General features: G+C 34.3%; 1 protein-coding gene and 1 pseudogene across 1 annotated transcript; both read right to left on the bottom strand.

Moving 5' to 3' along the window:
- Window positions 1-220: 220 nt before the first annotated feature.
- On the bottom strand, window positions 221-854 carry LOC134268169 (uncharacterized; annotated as a pseudogene).
- Window positions 855-14,376: 13,522 nt separating this feature from the next.
- Window positions 14,377-22,263, bottom strand: LOC134268170 (uncharacterized). The gene is made up of 5 exons (XM_062750365.1): window positions 22,179-22,263; window positions 19,977-20,303; window positions 18,103-18,276; window positions 15,074-15,214; window positions 14,377-14,870 (listed from the first exon to the last, which is right to left on the bottom strand). The coding sequence occupies exons 1-5, from the start codon at window positions 22,237-22,239 to the stop codon at window positions 14,734-14,736; spliced, it is 840 nt and encodes a 279-aa protein (XP_062606349.1). The 5' UTR covers window positions 22,240-22,263; the 3' UTR covers window positions 14,377-14,733.
- Between the last annotated feature and the right edge of the window lie 337 nt (window positions 22,264-22,600).

The raw sequence follows: 22,600 nt of genomic DNA, 5'->3' as shown, positions 1-22,600 counted from the left end.
TGTAAGATTTGATATCAAATTTCTGACAATGATTAAATCAATTGTATTTGTAAACCGTTGTGTCCAGGAAATTCATGGATGAGTGTGCTATTTCAAACGTGAGTTTTTAGATAATTGACAGCTGTTACTGATGTAAAAATATTCAAGAATTTCTTCCTTTTTTCCGTTAAAAAATTATGAATCCATCATCTCTAAATCTGCCATGAAACAAAAATTTTAATTACATGTTGAAATTTAGATTCAATAAATTGGGTAATTTCGTACATTCCCATGTCTGAGATTTCCGGGTAAGATACGTTTCGAGCTCATAAAGAGTTTTCTCATCTCCAAAAGCATCATGTTCTTGATAGGATTTCCTTAAAAGAACCTGTACTAGGTCTGCTGTTTGTAAGAAGGAATTACTGCATAAGATTGAGGGCTTGGAGTGTCTTGCAGAGAAATGCAATGTCTAATTAATGCCAATAAGTTATGTCTAATACCAACATGTTATGTCCCACAAGAATTGTTTTCCCTTGGTTACTGAGATACTCCATCAGTTGAAGGAGACCAAACCTTATATCCACACATTCTACATGTACTTCTCTTGCCGAGGAGAACATACATCCACGGTCACAGACCAGTGATTTCACTAGCTTTGTTTGTGGTTGGTTGGGAAAAAGAAACATAAACATTTAACTCTTCTTTCCCATCAAAAGCTGCTAGCTGGATAATGTCGCTGCTGCGAGACAGTCCTGTTGTTTCGATTTCACAATATTTTTTTCTCCAGTGAATTCTCGCTTTCCAGGTATAGCTTCAAAGACACAGGAGTTCACTTTTGATGTACTGATGTCTGGCTCATATGTTTTTCCTTCTTTAAGACAAATTGTTGATCATTAGGTTTTCTTTTCCTGAAGATGAGAAAAAATATGTAAGAAGAAATAAAATATGTCATTTTCCACCTTTGAAAAAACACAGCTTGAACATGTACACTGATTTATAAACATTAAGGATCATCTGAAGATGATGTTTGATGTTGATGATCAGAAAGTGATAAAATACAAATTATATACATATATATCAATGATTTGACGACCATCTCAAAAAGATCCATTTATTCAAGACAATTACAGACCCTGAAACGTGCTATAACACCCAAAAAGCCTGTAACTTTCGTGCGCTTTCCGTTTCATGCAAACTGGGTAGCGTTTCGTGTAAACCGTGCAGCGTTTCGTGCATACCGTGCAGCGTTTCGTGTAAGTTCCAAAGCGTTTCGTGCAAACCGTGTAGCGAGTGTGCGAAAAGCGTGTGAGAAACGTTCGACTCTCATGCAAGAATTGTGTAAGAAACGTGCAAGATTCATTCCGGAAGTCGATTTCATTTTTAATATGGTTACCCATTAGTCAGGATGTCAAATTATGTTAGTATTTTATTAATTTTTCTTAAATTAAAAAATAGGAACATTAACTTGAAATTAATGAAATGAAATTACACGGTAATGTACATGTACGAGGGTTGTCCGATAAAATCGTTGACAAGTTGCCTAGTTTGAAAAATAATCAACACTACGTTCTGAAATTTTCACTACTCTTTAGTACATATATTATGAATATACAGAGCAAATTTCAAATAGATATATGCATACATAAACAATTTATTAGATTTTATGTTATGTATTGTATCGCCCTAAGGCGCACAGATGATAACGTCAAGGTGTCTAAAACAGCGTCACGTTACAACTTTGCTAAAATTAAAGTTCGATAAAACCCACTTAAATTTAACATTTCATTGATTCACATACGTGAGTGTCTATAACCAGTTAAGGTACCAATCTGGCACATACATGGGATCTTTTAAAGATAATTATGAAGTTATGGACAGTATTCTCACAATCAGTCAACTAACAGACAATCTCATTTTAGCGGTCGACAGTGACAGCGTCTTTTTGCTATTACAATAGCAGTGTTGCAACCACTATTGAAATCAAAGTACTCAGAAGTACAGAGAGTCGGGCTCATTTACAGAGTAGAAAGGATTTCTTACATGAATCACGTTTATATTCTGATGAAAAAAATATTTTAAAACTATCAATATAAATGATAAGACACTGACAGTGAGTTTTTCACTCCTAATACCACGGTCCGATTTTGTCATAATCAGAATTAATCTGGTACCGCAGCTGAATGTAAACAAACAGGCCAGTCTGGTTCCCTCTCCTGCTTTACCTCGTATGTGTAGAGAACTACGGTAACATTGATTATCAAAAATCCTTACGCTAATGAACTATGTTCTTTGACTTATGAAGTTTTCAAAGTCATTACTACAAATGTTTATTTAATATAGATAAATCTTCGTTTTATTTTTGTTGCTTTATTTAGCGTTTGTATTATGTCAAAAGCGATTGAGAGTAAGAACTATATTTTTGCACGTAACTTTAAAATGGCGACTATGGGGTCAACATCCTGCCTTGAACAGGATCACATAAGCCGGCGATTGCTCTTTGAGCAATAAGCCCGGCTAAAAACGACCACTATTGAAATAATTATATCAGTAGTGGTTGAGAGTGCATTTTAATAACAAACATAGTTCGTAACCACTATTGAAATACGACCACTATTGAAAGAATTATTTCAATAGTGGTTGAAAGCGCATTTCAATAACAAACATAGTTACATTGTAGTAACCACTATTGAAATACGACCACTATTAAAATAATTATTTAATAGTGGGTGAGAATGCATTTCAATATAAGAACCATAGGTTTAGAACAACTATTGAAATAATGTTGCCTTAAAATAAAAAAAAAATATGGATTAATCATTGATTTCAACAGAGGACCTTCAGATATCCGGACGCTTCAGTTTCCGGACGACATTTCATCGGAACGGAATGTCTTAATGTTATTTTGTCTTGTTTAAAGGGTAATTCAGATATCCGGACGCTTCACATATCCGGACAAGTTCACTGGGAACCAAAGCGTCCGGATAAATGAGGTTCTACTGTATATTGAAATAATTTTTTTAACAGTGCTGAGAACGATTTCAATACCAAAACCACATTGCAACACAAGCTGTACAGAAATATCCCAGTTATTAAAAAAAATAAGGCTTACACATTCCGTTTTCAGACACAATGAACTTATTTATTGAGTTTAAAATACGATAACTAAAGTTGTTTTATGTTTTCTTTTTTTTTGGGGGGGGGGATTTGTATCAATACATGTACACTTTTTTTTTATTAAACAAACCTACTTATAATTCAAACATGTATGTAAATGTTTCAAACAAGTGTCCGCTGAATCCGACAGCCTCGCAATAATTCAATAGACAATCAATTAATGAAAAAAAGCCAAACAAGAGACTATCTATATTAACAATTTCAGTACATTTTAAAATGGAATAAATGTTGATTATTTAGCACATAGCCAAAACTTTTTATTTTTCCAAGTAATTTTCAACGCTTAACAAGTTCATCTCCTCGTCTTTAGTGATATATTAATTACCATAACATCAAAAGCCTATCTTATATTGGAGCAATACTGACATCGTTAGTTAAAGAGGTGTAAAATATTGAAACGGAAAAAAATCCTCGAAATAAAATTTACATGCTTACCCTCCAGAAATTGAAGTATGATTATGTTGATGTTATTTAACGTTTCACAGCATTAGTTGGTAAGCATTACACTAATTTCAATTTAAATTTTAATTAGAATGAAGAAGGTATCAAATAAAAATTAGTATTAAAATACATCTAGGTGTAGAAAGTAGAATATCTACATTCAAAAGAAGAAAGAAGACTGATCCTTTTGTGTACAAATGGTCAAATATTTAGAGGTAGCAATCTCCATCCCGTGTCTACATATACCAGCACTGGACCAAATTGTTTATTCTTGTATCTTATTTGTTTTATTCAATTTTACTCTCATCGAAAAAAAATTACAAAAAGAAATTATATTTACTTAGCAACCATCTTCTGTTTTTATAAAAAAATATTTAGCTCAATATTTTCACTTGTTTAATGAATAAACATAAACAATTAGACCAAAGTTAAGAATTAGAAATTTTTATCTTCAAGAAGACAGTCATAATATATTTCAGACCCGATATATAAGACCATGTCGAAATCATTGCAATTAGCCTAATTATACAATGCCTAAGTACAGGAATCTAAAATATTCTACAAATAATAGAACAAAATTTAACTACAATACATATTTTAAATATTAAAAGATAAGAAAATGATAGGCAATAAAACAATATGTTAAAATATCACCCGTTTTATCATGTTTCACAATCTGTTTTGCAAAGACATTGAGATAAAAGTAAAGGAATAAACCAGTGAAGTTGTTACTACTCATCATTAGTTATTAGTAAACAGCTTGAATATATAAGCCTCAGTATCGCAGTGCGCTTTTAAGAGAAGTCGCTTTATATTGATCAGCAGAGGTAAGTGTTAAAAGAACCTAAAGCTATAAATTATTATTATTGCCTGACGTCACGGCGTCAGGCTGTATAAGGATTGATATTTGCAAGCTCCGAAAGTAACAGATCATACCTAGAGAGCTAGATGTTGTGCAAGCTGTTTTTCATTGGAATTATTTACCAGCATTTTATAAGAAACAGTTTTCAGAAAGAAGAATGATATTGCTGATGCAAAATATTGTAGTGTTTACTTCCTTTTATCTTTTTGCTTGGAACAATTATTCCATGTGATTCACCGTTTCAACATGTCCGTGTATCCTTTTTTTCTGCATTTCGATACTACTGGATCAGTCCATTTATATTGTACGAAAGGGGTGAATCGCTCTTTTCGCGCCAAATGTCAAAGTAAGCTCGTGCCTTTTTCTTGGATTGTTCTATTGTGTGAATGGGTGTGCTAACGTACGTCTATACAGGGACCTATAGTCTATGGAATAAAATGAAGTTTTTTCTTTTTAACCGCCTTCTAATACTTCAGAAATTCTATCTACAAATCCCATCTCATTCTTTTAAGTAACATATCGTATATATCAGTATATGGACATGTAACACTAGAGGAATTTTTTTCTGATTTTCCCGATCCCGCGGTTTGTTTACTTTATTTATGGACTAGTCCATTGTTAGACATTGCAGTTCAACAATTAAGTCATGGAATATTTGTATCCCCGTTTCACATGCACACAATAGATAAGAAACCAGTACAAAATTTTGGATTTTTCTTATCAAAAAGGCCTAAATATTGAATTTTCTTATTTCATTCTCAATAAATGATTTTTACACCACCCCCCCTTTTTAAGAAAAAAACATTAACACACAATACTACTGTTTACTTCAGTGGATAAATACACTCCGACAAAATGTTTTTTTTAAATTATATCCATCTTCTAAATTGTTTACAATGCATGATTTCATAACAGATATCATAGATTATATATAACAGGTGTAATAGATCCAATGGCAAAACACTCCACTTTCAGACCCCATCCCCCTCCCCCAACGGAATAACAATTCTGAACAGCGGTAATACAGCTTTCAATTTTTCATCCAAGGGGAGATCACTCCACTTGCAGACACCCCCCCCCCCACCCCCCAGAATAACAACTCTTCAGTATGCAGTGTAAAGATGATTCTTCTGTAAATTAAATAAATTTCATTTACACAAAGTATTCAAAATGTAAAGTAAGGACATGTTTTAAACCCACAAAAGTATTGCTCAAAGGTTTATCACTCCTCCTGCAGATATTGATTGATTTAGTCAGGCAAGCTTTTTAAAAAAGCTGTTACTTGTAACTCATTATAAATATTCTACACAAGGCGTTTTCTGATTGGTTCTAGATCATCACGTGATTGGGCTGTAAAACTTCATATTTCCCGGTCGTCGGCACTTTTTTCATCATATTCCACCTCTTTGGATACTTAGTGCATTTTCCTGCACTAATTATCGTTCATTAAAAGAAAACCCCAGAGAGATGCAGACGTCATAATAGCCTGGTTTACGTCACGAAACTGATGATAATGTGTTGACCAAAGGGTTTTATAGTAACTTTACCTAAAATATTAAAGTGAATTTGAGAGCGGTGCCGAATTTGAAAGTTTATGTTTATTTCAAAGGTTTTGCATGTTTCGGTATTATAAACAATTCATTGCATAAATATTCGGGAAACATGAAGACTCATTCAGCCAAGAAATATGATATGAATTTTCTTGGCTGAATAAGTCTTCAGATTTCCCTCACTATCATGCAATAAATGTATAATATCTTACAGGATTCATAAAGAAGACGCTTTGAAAAGAAGGAGATAAAAAATGTGTATCCAACAGATCCTGAATTGTCACTTTTCTCTTCAGAAAAAAGTAATTAAAATATACAAGTAAACTTAGAATTCATATTTCATATCAATTACTTAGAGCTTAGTCACATTAAGACTAATTTCAAGAAACTTTTCAGACTACAAATGCATTTCAATCATAAAGGTATTTAAAAGAATGCTTCCCCTAAATATCATAGATTTAATGTCTGTGAAAATTTTAAGCATGTAAAAGACATCAATATCAAATAAAGTTCTTGAATGCATGAATTTCTGTCAGTACAGAAATTATTTATTTTTAGATTAAATGAATTAGGGTATGCATGCTCAAATACATTTTCCCAAACACTCTACTAATAAAGGGGTACATTGTTTCATGTCCATTATTATTGGGTCAGAATAAAGTATCATTTTTAATCAGATAAAATCCTGTTTCAGATGGTTCCTCCGAAGTCAAGAGGACTTTCTCTTTCGGAAGAGAGGTATTTGTACTATTGCTGCAAGGTAGATTTAATGTTCCTGTAAAGGAAAGGCCATTGCATGGAGCAGAGGAGAGGAATTCTCCACTTTTGGTGGATAAGAAACAAATTGAAACTAGAGAAAAAAGAGAACGAAGATATTCTTCTTCATAAGGGGAAGCAAGTTTTAAAACGCTTCAATTTTAAGAGAACAGTCCTTCAGGAAGCTAAGTATACAATGGGAGCAGGGGCAAGAAGTGTTCACTACAAAATGAAGAAGAAAATTACAGGTTGAAGCGAAGCGCGTGTAAGAAAAATCTTATCAAGAAGCTAGAGCTATTCTTTCTTTAATGCGAAATTTACAAATAAAGCACCTGTTCAAAGTATGATATCAACGAAGGTTTTTGAAACGCTTCAAATTGAGGAATGAATCCGTGGTTTATAACGGTAATGTATATTCATACATTCTAAGTGCAATGGACTGCTTGTCAAGATTTATATCTGTGCGGCCACTCTCAAATAAGAGTCCTAGAAGTGTTCTGAAATCTGTCCAGAGCATATTTTTTGAGCATGGATATGCCTCCATTGTACAATGTGACAACGGAAACGAATTTCAGGGAGACATTCCTTTATTCTTAGCAAGGCAGTTAGATTATTCTAACTAACAATATACAAGTAAAACTTCTTCACAGTAGTCAATATCATCCTCAAAGCCATGGAAAGATAGAGCGTAGTAATGCCTTGCTCAAAAGAAAACTGCATTTCCAGAAAGTTACAAAACCTAGCGGATCAAACTTGGTAAAATGTCTTACAGAGGTCGAATACGCAATAAATAACCAGCCAAAAAGAAGCGTTGGACGATCAGACACCATTGCAGTATATTGTGGAAGGTGTCCAATTTCTGCCGATAACATTAGACGCAAAGCACATTTGCCCTCTAGCAGGTGCGGAAACAGAATGAGCAACCAGAAAGGCAATTTCCGTTGTTCCATTTACAAGCCAGGAAAAAAAGTTTTCTAAAATATCCTTGTCAAAACGCGTTCCAATATAAAGATCTGTGGTAATAGCCACAATCCTTAAGGTTTCGTCAAAGGTAAACATGTTTAAAAATTCATTTTTACAAAAGCCCCAAAACTTTGTGAGGTATAAAGTTAAAACTTTTACAGTTTATAAATTTTTCATTGATCAAAAGATAGAAATAATCACTTGATAATTAAATACTCGGAAAAAATATTAATTGAGAAAAATTCTTCTTAAAATGCCTATATTTTCAAAAAACTACACCTAATTAATTCCTTGCTCTTAGTGAAAACCATCATTACAGAAACAAAATATGTTTATTAATGAAGGGCAAGTTGGACTTGGATAGCCTCTGGAAAGTTGTTCTCCCTGTTTATTTTGTTAGGTTACAGGATACTAATTTTACCCCTATTTTATTGACCACGCAATTAGTACCAGTTTAAAAATAGTGGACAAGGTTTTTTCTTGGGGGTATATATTGGTTGGAATGGGGTTATTTTAGGGCATAGATGGAAAGGAGAGTGTCTGAAAAAAATATAAAGTTAAGAATAATGGGAATTTTGCTATTAAGTGCGTAGTAGGAAGGGTGTAAAGAGACCATAGTTTACCTGTTTCTCAAAGGGAAATGGAAATATGCAGGGTAGGGGTTAATTGCGGTGCAATAGCAAGGTTTGTGGACTACGGAATTTTCTGAGATTTAAGAATATTTTTGGCCTTGGATTGATCTAGCTGTGTGCCAAATTTCAGGTGAGTTGAGGTTTGAATTTTTAAAAATGATTTTTTATATTAAAAAGGAATGTACAGCAAAATAATTGGTAGTCCGTCTCCTATCAGGTCAAATGTCAAAACTCACGATAATCAACTTTACGGCCATTTTTGTATACTATGGGATTAATATTGATAAATTATGACAATATTTTTTTTTTAATTCTGATTTTGAAAAATATTTGGAAGAAAAATATGAAAAGGGGGGGGGGCTGTTTCCTTTACATTAACTGTTTGACCTAATTTATGCAAATGAGATGCAGCGTGATATGTTTGACGTTAGTTTTGGCCTCGGTCTAGGAGTTTTCCGACTTTCGTCTGCTAACTTTGACTTCATTTCTCGAAGATTAACTATGAATGCCTTTTTTACTAAGTATGTTCTCAAGGTAAACTCGGGCTCTGCCCCTGGATTGAATGGTCAGTGTCGCATCTGGACGGGGGCTAGAAACAGCAACAACAAGTATGGTGTTGTATGCTACAAGCATCCGATAAAGAACAGGTGGCAGACGATGCATGTGCATAGCCTCAGTGTCATGCTACATCATCGTTACCATGAGTTGGATGCATCCATTGTTGCATCTCACTTATGCCACAACACGCTGTGTTGTTCCAGAACACATTGTTCTGGAGCTGCAGGGCAGCAATAACCAGCGACAGACCTGCAAATCTGGGGGCACCTGTCTTGGGCACCCACGGCCATCCCCGACCTGTCGGTTGGAGTTAAACATAAATGACAATTAACAATCGGGGTTAAGTTTATCACATTTATTATTATGTTACACCACTGAAGATGGGAGAGACATGCATTACTTCTCACAAAGTTAATTAGTAAGTGTGGAAAAATTTGACTGTTGTCATGAGAATAAGGCCCTTATCTTTTGACGTCACAATGCTCAGAAAACGATATCAAATTCGCTGTATTGTACACACGGAAGTAAATTTTGTTGACTGCATTTTGTAAACAAGAAATAATTGAATTTCAAAGTGTAATAATAATTTGAAACTTGGTGCGGACATTTTTTAATAAGTATATGATATTATTACAATTTAGTACGTAAATTTATTCATCATTTGGTTTAAGTATTTAACTTGATACGGGGCATTAGACATGCACAATGCTAGCTCTGGATCAGCGATTAAAACGATCAATGATAGAGCAATAAGTATTTGACAAATTGTTATGGGTGTAATTTCAAAAGTTAAGAGCCCCGTGGGGATCCGGGTTAGAATAGGTCCTCAGTACCCCCTTGCTTGTCGTAAAAGGCGACTAAATGGGGCGGTTCTTCGGATGAGACAGTATAAACCGAGGCCCCGTGTCACAGGAGGTGTGGCACGATAAAGATCCCTCCCTGCTCAAAGGCCATAAGTGCCGAGCAAAGGCCTAAATTTGCAGCCCTTCACCTGCAATGGTGACGTCTCCATATCAGTAAAATATTCTGGAGAGGGACGTTAAACAGTATACAATCAATCATCAAAAGTTATGAAAATGTTTGAAATCTTTAAAAACTTGAATGAGCGTAAAATATATATCACTGACTATTGAATTCATGATGTGAAATAAAAAAGTCACACTTTAATTTGCGTTGAGATCTTCAACTCTTAAACAATACATGTATCAAAATACCCCGTATATCTCGACATTTATTTCTTAGACATTTATTTCTTAAAGTTCCGTCGAAATCGAGATAAGACTTTATATCATAATCCTAACATGACTCTACGGTAAGTAATTAATATTTACATCTGCTGAATTTTTTCTCCTTTATATCTTAAGAAAACCCATTGCGTTAATTACTGCATGAACTACAGTCGGTATGTCGCCTGTACAGATTTCTTATTCAGTGTCCGTTCCATTAATGAAACGTATAAAGAAGTTCGCATCATGAATACAATATTTAAATAAATCTTTTTTATCTTACTTTAGATAATTATTTAAACAGATATAAACATAAACAATAAAATGTCTTTCTTTGTTTGTTATTACTGGAATTAACGGTCGCAGCTATTGCAGAAAAAATTACATATTTTTCTGCAACAGCTGCTTCCGTTAATTCCAGTAATAACAAAGAAAACATTTTATTGTTTAAATAAACAAACACAACTAATTCTTCTTTTAAAGAAAATATTGGCCATTACAGTCGCACGCAAGTAGCAACGGGGGTTGGAATGGGAAATGGGTTTACATTGAAGCCCCTCCCCCTCCACACACACATACACACTTTTTGTTGCAGCATAGTCAAATTTGTGCACTGTAGGCCAAAAGAATGAGACAGTGCATTATGTTTGATAAGGAAAATTAGAAACTGAAGAAGACTAAACCTACCCCCTCCCCAACAGCGAAATTGGATTCGAGTTTCGACACCCCCCATATTTTTTTTTATTTGGTTGTGTAGTTTTTTTAAGGTAAATTTTTTTTCTGGCTGAACCCCCCCCTCTTTTACTAACGAGTTGTGTGGGGAGAGGCGAAGGAACGGGTCATTTTTTTAAAAAAAATATGTTTGGTATGTTCTACCTAGGGAAAATGGTTTGCCTCAATATTTTCAGCGAAAGAGAGTCAAATTTGAGCGATAGATTATTACTTATTTCACAGCATCTCCTGACGTACGAGGGTTGATCCAAAAGTAATGTCACAACTTTGATAAAATTGCTATAAATCGACGTAAAGCAAGAAAATTATACATGATCGACGCTTAATTTATTTCAAATCAGACCTGAAAAATTCAAAAGAATATGATGTATTCTTTTCAAAATATCGGATTTTAAACAATGCGCGTTTATGGTAGTCGCCGCACCTAAATATAACGTCATATGACGGATACACACCGTCATACTTTTAAGTGTTTCCCCTTTATTTCATTATTTTTTTTTTTGTGATTCGCAAACACTTTCACCAATTCCACTTTCTTTAAGAATTCTTGGTACCATTATACACTTACTCTTTTCATAATTAAGCCCTCTGTAAATTTTTTTTTTGAACAGCAGCATAAGAAAAACTTAAAAATTCACATGTCACTCTATACGTCCGCCTCTTTTGACAACGTCAGACACCATTGAACGTGTCCGTACATTGTCCGATCTTCTGTCTTTCGGTCTTTTTGTCCTCTACTAATCATTCAGACACCAATCACCCGCCCAAAATTGCTGAAACCATCTTTTAAGATGTCTCTTGTTTACATTCTTTATTCTGTAAGTCTGATTGATTAAGGAAAATGTCGCTAGTGATGATTGAAATATTTTGAAGATATGTTGCTTCACAATGTTGAAAAAATCTTTATTCCCTATGTTACGGAGGTTTGAGAGACTTTACCCCTTGACCGCTTAAATCAGACGGCAATTGCGATATTTGATGTTTACAAGGCCCATCGTACACAAGCAATGATTAATTTATTAACGGAAACCAATATTAAGCACATATATGTACTAGCAGCGTGCACTGACCGATTAAAACAGTTTGATAAATCAGTAAATTACGATTACAAAGAATCTTCTAAAAGACCTCGATCCATTTATGGTACTGGGATCATGTGATCAATTGTATAGAGCAGGAAAAAACGATGGTGATTTTGAAGCGGTAGATTTGCGCACGTACGTCGTCCACTCTAAACTTAAGCCAATTTACACCCAATAGATTATTGACACCCATACAGAAATGGGCAAAACAGAAGAATTTATTAAGACTGGCTTCCACAAGGCGGGTTTGTAATTACTCGCAAACCTCCGTACCACATGAATGAATTCCTTGAACTGTAAAACATCAAACGGTACAGTGTGTACAACTGGTATAAGTGTTAGATAAGCTCAGCAATTAGATATTATAATATTGCTCACATGATATATCAAAATCATGTTTAATTTGATTTTTTTTTTACACTTTTTCATTGTGTTGACTAGAATAAACCTGAATTTTTGATAATTTTATTGTTGTTGAAATTTTTTTATTGTCGAATTATAAATTTTATCTCAAACGTGTGGGTGATACAGGCCTTTGGATAAACTTATGCTTTATCAACGGGTAGATGCTTTATCAATAGCCGGTTTTGACACGATCCTTCTTTTCAAGATTTTATTTTATTGAAACTTTTATTTGTGAAAATTATTGCCCTTATAAAATGCATGACAAAGAGCAGTAATATCGATAAAAGCAAGAAAAAGACTAGTATATGTCAAAGAAGTGTCTTATTTTATCAAGAACCTGTATAGATCTGACAGATGTTACACCCCCCCCCTTTAAATCGTTTTCGGAAAAGGTAAAGACTAGCAGTTAAATTGTTGTTATGAGATTCCTTAACATCTTCAATCATGCTTTCTTATATTATTCAACTTAAGCCTACCTAGTACATGTAATGTAGGTGTAACTTTAACTTACCATGGATCAACAATGAATCTACAAAGTCTTGCCTAGCACGTTTTGTACTGCCACCGTACAAAGAGTTAATTTTTACGATCCCACAACTTTCAGTCAGAAGTTCGTTTGATGTAATTTAGATCCAGCAATTGTCTCATACGTTTTCAAAGACGCAGATGGAAAATAACTTATGAACACGATCTACTTTCTTTCAACATCAACGGTGCTACGTCATCAAGTTATACGTCATCAATTTGAATTGGCAATCATTCATGCAGTTTTGCAGGGGAAGTCTCAGTTTTCAAACTAAAGTTGTATGAGATAAATAGAACATCTATAATTGAAGGATACACAGTATATCTGGTCAGTAAATCAATTATCGATGTATGTCTACCGTGTAAACACAGATCAGATGTCACGCGTCTTTGATATATAGAATATCACACTGCTCTTATGATCTCGGCCCTGGTATCAGCTCGAGCGGTTGGTATCCGCCCAAGCCCGGAGGGCGCGGGCCGAGACCACCCGAGGGCTGATACCAGGGACGAGATCAAAACAGTGGTGTGATGTTGTTTATTTCCTACCTAGCTTGTAACACGAGCTTTGATTGGTTACAAAGTCGGGTGTAAATATTCGTGCACCCGACTTGAGCCGGGTGTAAATAAAACGTGACGTCACAATGCATACATTCTCAGTACGTAGTTATCTAATCGATAGATTGAGACACACTGATGTTTACGAAGCTTTTTTTATTGGTACAAAGGAAATAAATTCGTTATCCAGGTCCAATCAAGGGTGTACGGGGATTTTAAATCTCCGTACACCCTTGATTGAACCTGGATAACTAATATTATATCATGTATCTAAAACCAAAGAAAAGAACAAATATTTTGCTTAAGTGCATTTGAGGCCCAGGTCTAACCTAAAAGGAGTGGGGTATGTAGGATGCTTATCGGATACACATTTCTTTACTGTTAATCATAATAGTTAATCAAACAATGTGAGGAATATTATAAATTCCAAATACATATGACGGAAAAGCAAATAAAAGAAAACGGCAAAGTTAGTAATTCATAAATTATCCCTCGTTTTCAACGATCGTTATTATCCTAGACACAACAAACAAAACAAAAAAACTGGTTCCTTAATTTTTTTTCACAATGTGCATTAAAATTGTGAATTTTGGTTTCATGAAGCCTAATAGATAAAAAAAACATATAAATTGCATTAGTCCCAAACTACTGACGTAAGCTCATGATCTTTCGCTTGGCGAAATTTGCAGGCCGGTTGAAATATTAAGAACAGAAAAGAAATCAACTTTCAAAGCGTTATCAAATAGAAAACTCATACAAATTGAATAATCTTATATCTATTTTTACTAAATTTCTTCTTGCTAATATTTATCTCTTTGCAATATGTACAATAGTTTAGTAATCATCGTGAAAATATGTCCTAAGACTTTACTATGTAATTTGCATCACGCGAGGGATAAGCGTACCTCATAATAAATTTAAAAAAAAAATAAATCCAGAGAGATTATCTTTATTTGAAAAGAGTGTATAATCAAAATCGGTGCTACAAGTGAACGGCACGATCAATTCCATGTAATATTGATGCTCCATAATCAGCTGATGAATTGACGCTTCTCTCCGGGCAAGGTTCACATCAGCTTCTCTAAGAGAAATCTTGCATATTCAGATTGCCCCTCTTCTTACTCAGCTTACCTCTTGAATCAACTGAAAAGGGTTCGAGAGCACAATGATTCCACGATTATCATCACAAATCATTTCGGAAGGATATGACTGAAACCCCAAGCTGAGGATTCATTAGGCGTACACATCACGAGGGATGTATAAAACTCCATCTTTTTGATCGGTCAATTTTCAAATGAATACATCTCTTTGAAGAAAATACAAGATACACAAAATAAGGATCATCAAAGAGGGACTGGTCACTTTAGTTTGTCCGTTATCTTGGGCCGTGGATCCGTTCTCTTGGCTCTGTGATGAAGTTGAACTCGCTGCAAATACAAGAAAATATTCTTTTTGTATTTACTTTTTGCATCGATAAAAATTATTTTCGTGTTATTTTGTTCAATTGCTCAGTTTCATTATTACATTTCAGCTCTTCCCCATTCACAATTGTTACGATTCGTTCAGAATGTATTTCTAATAATCTAAAAAGAATCATTTATTCAAATTACGAATGTAAACCATGTCGTACAGGGTGTTCTGGTGGTGCTAGGCGTCGTGTTTATTGTTGATTGTAGTTGAGGAACAATTTCCACTGACAGCCCGTCGAATTTACATGTAAAGTTCATTCCCGGGGTATATGGAGAAGTATACTTCATACCATTGTCAAGAGCTATACGAAATAATAAGTCATCATTTCTCATTCAATTTCACTAGCGCTTTTTAGAATACTTCATACTTAAAAAACTTCATTCAGCCACTACTGCAATTTTCATTAGGAAGAAATTGGGTAATATTCAAAGAAAAAAATATAAAAATTATACTAAAAAAAATCAAAGTAAAACTGTATAAGAAGTTCTAGTATTGTCAGTCCGTACTCAAATCTGTACAGACTAAACAAATTTAACATACCCGATTTAACGTAAATAATTAACAAAAAGCTTTTTTCACCTGTCTTTGACGTAAAATTACGAAGAATGCCGCTGTTATTATGTTCTTAAAATATTCATGTTCTTTTAGATACAAGAAAATGTAGTTCTTTTCTTTTTTAAAAGAGACATTCAAATTGCTTACGATGCAATTAAGTCGTCCAGGACCCTATACAGTTACAACTAGGGCTGTGTTGAGACAAAAAAATCAATACGATACGGTATTTTATAATGCGATATCCGATATATTAGATTCTTTAACAAGTCTATCAAAAAAAGTCCTATAATTCATTTAATGCATCAATTTTATAAAAACTGATTGTTATAAAATCCAATTTTCAAATATTTGCCTCGCTGTCATAACAAATTACATTTCAAATTCAAACTTTAAATGACTGTGAATAGGCCTGTGTATTGAGCCAATAATTTCGATACAATGCAAAACAATATTTTTTTAAAGCGATATGCGAGATATTGGATTCTAAAACAAGTCCATCAGAAAAGGCTTCCAAATCATTTTAATGCATGAATTTCATAACAATTAAGTGTTTTATAACCCATTTTAAAGTTCTTACAAATAACACTTCAATTTAAACCTTTAATGACAGTACAATAAACGTTCAAATAAAATTATCTTTGTATTTTGAAATAATTATAAAAACTGTTATATCCTTATAAATTATGTAATTATTGAAAGTTTTAATTTAAAAAAAAATATATATATATATATATATATATATATATTCTTTGGTGATTGAATTTCCCATCTTTTTAACAGAATTAGAAAAAACTGTCTGTCCGATACGTATTGGGAGTTAATTTTTCGATATTATTCTTGAATATTGATACAACCCTAGTTCCAGCCTTGTTCTGTTATATACAAAAACCAGTTATGAATTTTCCACAACGCTGCATTGAAAAATTTGCCAAATTATTCCCCCTTACCAATTGCAATGGATATGCCTTTTAAAAAATCAATCGCTGTGCAAGGCTTGCATGTATATTCTCCATACTTGACTGTATTTGATTACGATTTTTAACCCAATGAGGAATAAGCTCTTTGATTTATTATTGAACATTCAGTCACGGTAGTCCAGTTACAGCATTTGCAAAGTAATGGAGAGGCCTGACTTCGTACGTCATTCAAAGCATTGCGTCGAAGTTAAGACCTTATGTTTAGAAGACGCCCTTCGTTACGTTCTTGGCAAAAGAAGTGATTTTAAGAACAGTAAGTGTTGGCACGATAAAGAACATTCCTTCCTCGATGTACACGAGTGCCAAGCATATTTCCAAAGTTAAAAAACTTACAACTTCAGTTATGCGCGCTATGTACCATAAATGGAAAATACAACAACATACGACTTTTAAAATTTAATCTTTCGATTTTCCATTTGTATGAATCAGTAGTGATTACTTTGGATGATAACAAAGAGGCCCATGGACAAATCGGTCACCCGAATCAATTTGGCCATTGCTATTCTTACCAGACCCCCTCCACCGTAATTCCTATTGTGACCCCACCCTACCCCAAGGGGTCTTGATTAGGACAATTTAGAATCTAGACTACCCAAGGTTGCTTCCACTTAAGTTTCAGCTTCTCTGGCCCAGTATTTCTTGAGAAGATTTGTCAAATTCAATAAAAGCAAAACGGATTTGTTGTGGCCCCGTCCTATCCCCAGCTACAGGGGTCATGGATTGTAAAATTTGGAATCTACACTAACCCAGGATGCTTTTTCTGGCCCAGTAGTTCTTGAACAGAAAATTTTTAAAGATTTTGCTATATATTTCAATGTTAAAACTTGGATTTCCTATTGCTGCCCCGCCCTATCCCCGTGGGTCATTATTTGAGCAATTAAGAATCTACACTACCGAAGGATGCTTCAACAAACGTTTTAGCTTTTCTGGCCTAATGGCTTTTGAGAAGTAGATTTTTAAAGATTTTTTCTATATATTTCGATGTAAAACTAGTATTTTCTATTGCACAATTAAGAATCTACACTAACCTAAGATACTTCCACATAAGATTCAAAATTCTAGCCCAGTAGTTCTTGAGAAGGTATTTTTAATGACACATCCTATTTTGTCTTTTTTTTGATAAACTCCATTTGAAAGGGAACCTGGGCATTCATTTTTTAAAAATTAAACTCCCTTCACCTACATGTAAGGATGCTTTGTACCAGGTCTGGATAAAATTGGCCCTGTGGCTCTTTAAAAGAAGTCGAAAATGTGAAAAATTTACAGACGGACGGAAGATGGACAAAATTTGATCTGAAAAGCTTATTTGAGTCGTTGGCTTAGGTGATCTTAAAACGAGATACTACTGGGCATTTACAATCCAGGTAAGCTAAAACTCTTTTGGGTATTAACATAACATTAACTCCCGAATTCCGCAAAGTGTGGATAGTACATAATAAGGAAATCTGCAGCACTGGACAAAAATCAGGGATGATACTTTTTCTGCTTAAACTGTAAAACCTTTGTTAACCTTCTGTCTTCACTGACAACATTCGAATTTGCAACCCAAGGATACATGTGAACTCCTTACTCTGTCGCTCTTTAAGAAAACAAGACCTTTTGTAAGGATTTTGCTAAGGAGTCCTCTGAATACAGAGGAGAATATAAATATGTATACCTTTAACATCTCCATAAGTGGCATGACATTTGTTCGTTTTATTCCACCTGCAATGTGCCAATTCGTTGTCGTTAACAAGGCGTATACCCGTCAGGGAAAAATTGAAGGACGTATGCTCACAGGAAATAGTAAAGTGCGTCTTGTTATAGTACGCCATTGTTTGAAACCCAGAAACTGAAAAAAGAAATGTATTTAGGCTTGTAAACATTGCAACGAATATTTTCATTGATGAAGGCACACACGCGCACTTTATTCGTGTTTATCAATAGGTATTGTGTGTTCAAAGAATTAGTTAAAGTGCATATTATAAATCAACTTCTTTTTGCATGTGTCTAAAAGCTCCCTCGTAGAATAAACTATTAACTTTTTTTGTAAAAAACATGTTAACTACATGTAACAAAATAGAATTCTCTGTGTTTTTCTACGCTAGGGGTAGTTAACAAACATCGGCTCTGCAACTTAGGAAGAGCGTCACGGATTAAACCTTTTGCTATTGAGGTTAATGTATTTAAGAATGCTTGATTACTTTTTAACTAAGCAATGACACAAACTCGAAGGAACCGGTGTGCTATTTTTTTTTCAGCTATACGAGTAAAACATATTTAATACCCCCCACCCCCTTTTTGAAGTTCGGAGTAGGTTTCGATATCTTGTAGTGTATTATTTTGGCTTTTATTGTTTTCATTTGGGGGTTTTTGCTATAACTCTCTCTTCTTTGACACAAATTCCAACGGGGACTGAAAAGTTTTTTTTTTCTAAGACCTAAGAATGATTGCATGATTAGTATGGCGCAAAAAGACTACTCAGATATGGTGCCTTGTTCCTTATAATAACTATATCTTTTGATCAAAGTGTTTACAAAATTATTCCAGACATTTCTATCGTACATGTATTTAACACATGTCCCTTTTTCTATGAGAAATTCAGTGTCAATTCAGTGTTCAAATAATGGCTAACAATTAGTATGAAAAATGTTAGTCAGCATTTGACTCAATCATAAATTGTATTTGCTGTCTTTGTATCCACCATAGAACTTACGAAATGATAACTGCTGATATTCTTGTTTCATCAACTTGTTTGTCAGTAATTTAATTACCTTGTTTAAGACATTGTTCATTCGTAAAGCATGCTCTAGCGTATCGAATCAACTGAGATATATAACCTCCACGTAAAGGTATATTGTTGCATGGGTAAGGGAAGTTGACGATTCTAAAGTTGGCCATTAAGTTTATCATAAAGCTTGGTTGTTAGATCACTATTAATGTCTTTTTTCGAGTAAAATATCCAAATGTGAAACAGATATGTCAGACTCTGTGGTATCTTTTATTAAATAGATATATAAAATCATCTTTGTATGACATTAATATAAATCAAAAGATTTGAATCTTTATGATTTAAAAAAAGAATAGGTAAAGAATTCGAAATATTTAACCAGTGAGAGAACTATTTAGTGTATCATAAAACAAAGTTACTATGTTTTGTTACTACATGACATTGTCTCTCAAGCCACGGTTTGGCATCCACTTAGAGCTATATCTCCTATCCGTGCTGCTTGATCACATAAATTGTCATAATTTTGAATGTGCTGTGACCTTATGAGTAGGCAATAACGATATTTGTTTCCATCGCTATTGAAATCAACAACTGACATCATCAGCTAACAAACATACACTTTATTTCGTTAACTACGATTGGGTATTGAAAAGTCGCGTCAAAGTTCATTTTCCGACTATGCTTCACTCGCATTGGTCACTATTTTTATGAGTAACGGCCAGAATGGGATTTGACCGCAGTTTGCGACGACTTTGTGTATCGTAAAAAATAACAAAATGCATTCATAACAAAAACAAATCAATAGAAGTTAGTTGACTTACGACAAGGCTTAAGAAGAATATTTTGCTGCACATCGCTGCTGTTAGAACATGTAGTATTCACCCACAGTATTTTTCCTGCATGTATAGTGTGGTTAAATGGAGTTGTTATGGTTAGAATCCCACTGGTGTTGTGAGAATAATTCACTAAATTCCCGGTTTGACAACGTAGCTCGTCATTTATGAGCCTACAGTCTGCTATAATATATGAAAGTATGCTGAAAACGATGTTTATAATGTCACATTCCAACGAAATCGAAATTCTCAATTCCTCCGAGTGACAATTCCCTTCAGATAGTGCATCAGAATTAATAATTGTTCCAGATATTCCTTGAAAGGAGAGAAAAGTTCGTAAGGTAATGAAAAGAGTTTTATTAAAATGAACATTAATTGAAAAAAAAATTATCTTCTTTCTGAATATCATTATTCAAGATGCACCTTGATATTTGTTGGCGCATATATATCGATGGAAGAAAGGAATACTGACAGATGATACAAGCAACTTACATTAAACTAGAGGCCCATGGGCCACATCGCTCACCGCTTTGACCAGTCTGTTCTTTACCAGAATTCCCACTACTAATACATAATGCATCCCCACCCTACCCCACTGATCATAATTTAGACATTTTGAAATCTACACTACCCCAGGATCCTTCCATGTGCACATAAGTTTCAGCTTTTCTGGCCCAGTGGTTCTTGAGAAGAAGATTTTCAAAGATTTTTCCAATATATTTCTATGTAAAACTTTGATTCCCCATTTTGGCCCCACCCTTCTCCCGGGGGTCATCATTTGAACAATTGGGAATTTACACTATACCAGGATGCTTCCACATAAGTTTCAGCTTTTCCGGCCCAGTGGTTCTTGAGAAGAAGATCTTCAATTATTTTTTCTATATATTTTTATGTAAAAATTTTATTCCCAATTGTGGCCCCGCCCTTCCCCGGGGGTCATGATTTTTACAATTTAGACTCTACGCTACCCCAGGATGCTTCCACATAAGTTTCAGCTTTTCTGGCCCAATAGTTCTTGAGAGAAAGATTTTCAAAGATTGTTCCTATATATTTCTATGTAAAACTTTGATTCCCCATTGTGGCCCCGCCCTTCCCCGGGGGATGGGGGGGGGTCATGTTTTGAACAATGTAAAATCTACCCTATACCAGGATGTTTCCACATAAGTTTCAGCTTTTCTGGCTCAGTGGTTCTTGAGAAGAAGATTTTCAAAGATTGATCCTATATATTTCTATGTAAAACTTTGATTCCCCATTGTGGCCCCGCCCTTCCTCTGGGGGTCATGATTTGAACAATTTAAAATCTACATTACCCTAGAATGCTTCCACATAAGTTTCAGCTTTTCTGACCCAGTGGTTCTTGAGAAGAAGATTTTCAAAGATTGATCCTATATATTTCTATGTAAAACTTTGATTCCCCATTGTGGCCCCGCCCTTCCTCTGGGGGTCATGATTTGAACAATTTAAAATCTACATTACCCTAGAATGCTTCCACATAAGTTTCAGCTTTTCTGACCCAGTGGTTCTTGAGAAGAAGATTTTTGAATGACCCCACCCTATTTTTGTCTTTTCTTGATTAATTACCCTTATGAGGGAATTTGGCACTTTATTTTAATGATTTCAATTCCTCTTTACCCAGGGATGCTTTGTACCAATTTGAAGAAGTCGAAAATGTGAAAAGTTTACAGAAAGACAGACAGATGGACGGACGACGGACAAAATGTGATCAGAAAAGCCCACTTGAGCCTTCGGCTCAGGTGAGCTAAAAATCAAAATAACAACTAATGCTATATAATGGAAACGAATAAGTTTAACCGCATACACTTTTAGTTTCTATTTAAAAGTTTCACAATAAGGCGATTTAAGGTGAAAAAAGGGAATAGACTGATAACGATGACTATGAATAGGTGAAATATTGAACACTTGTATCATAGATTAGAGAGATAAAAAATCTCTTTATTTTTTTTAGATATTTATATTCATTTAATTTAAAATTAAATAGGTCAAAAATATATTCACATATTAATAAAACAATTCACACATCTATTTTTGGTTTGTTTCATCCGTCCTTCAACTTAACACGCCCCAAATACGAATCATTTAACAGTTACAACGGACATTCACCGAATAAAAGTATTAATGAATTCGTTATTTAATAGACATTTTCTGCTCAGTACACCCCTTCTGACTTACCATGTGGAATTAAAAAGGCTCCTACAAAAAATAAGCCTGTTGTCACTTCTAGGGTAACCATGTCTCTGGTGTCGGACTTTCCTGTAAAATTTAAAAGTGATTTTTATGCCAGGCTTTATTTTTAGAATATGACATCGTTTGTATATATATACCCGTTGACCTATTTAAATTTCCATCGAGCTTGGGGAACATGCCTTTTTATTGGTAGTGTTTATCTTTCACTGTATAATTTAAAAGACTGCCACCTATTCATGTGTATTGATTTATCTATGGACTGCATTCCAGTGTCGCTTCATTTAATTTTGGCGAAAGGATAGTATGCTTACAATCCCTTTTGTTTTAAGTCCATCTTTTGCTTGCCCCTTACTGACTCGGGGTAAAATAATTTGGTCGGTAAGTAAGAGGAATTTTTCCAAAATATA

This window comes from Saccostrea cucullata, unplaced genomic scaffold (assembly GCF_032062105.1).
Source record: "Saccostrea cucullata isolate Sc308-1 unplaced genomic scaffold, CSIRO_AGI_Scuc_v1 ctg928, whole genome shotgun sequence".
Classification (NCBI taxonomy): domain Eukaryota; kingdom Metazoa; phylum Mollusca; class Bivalvia; order Ostreida; family Ostreidae; genus Saccostrea; species Saccostrea cuccullata.
This window is presented reverse-complemented; position numbering and strand designations above follow the sequence as displayed.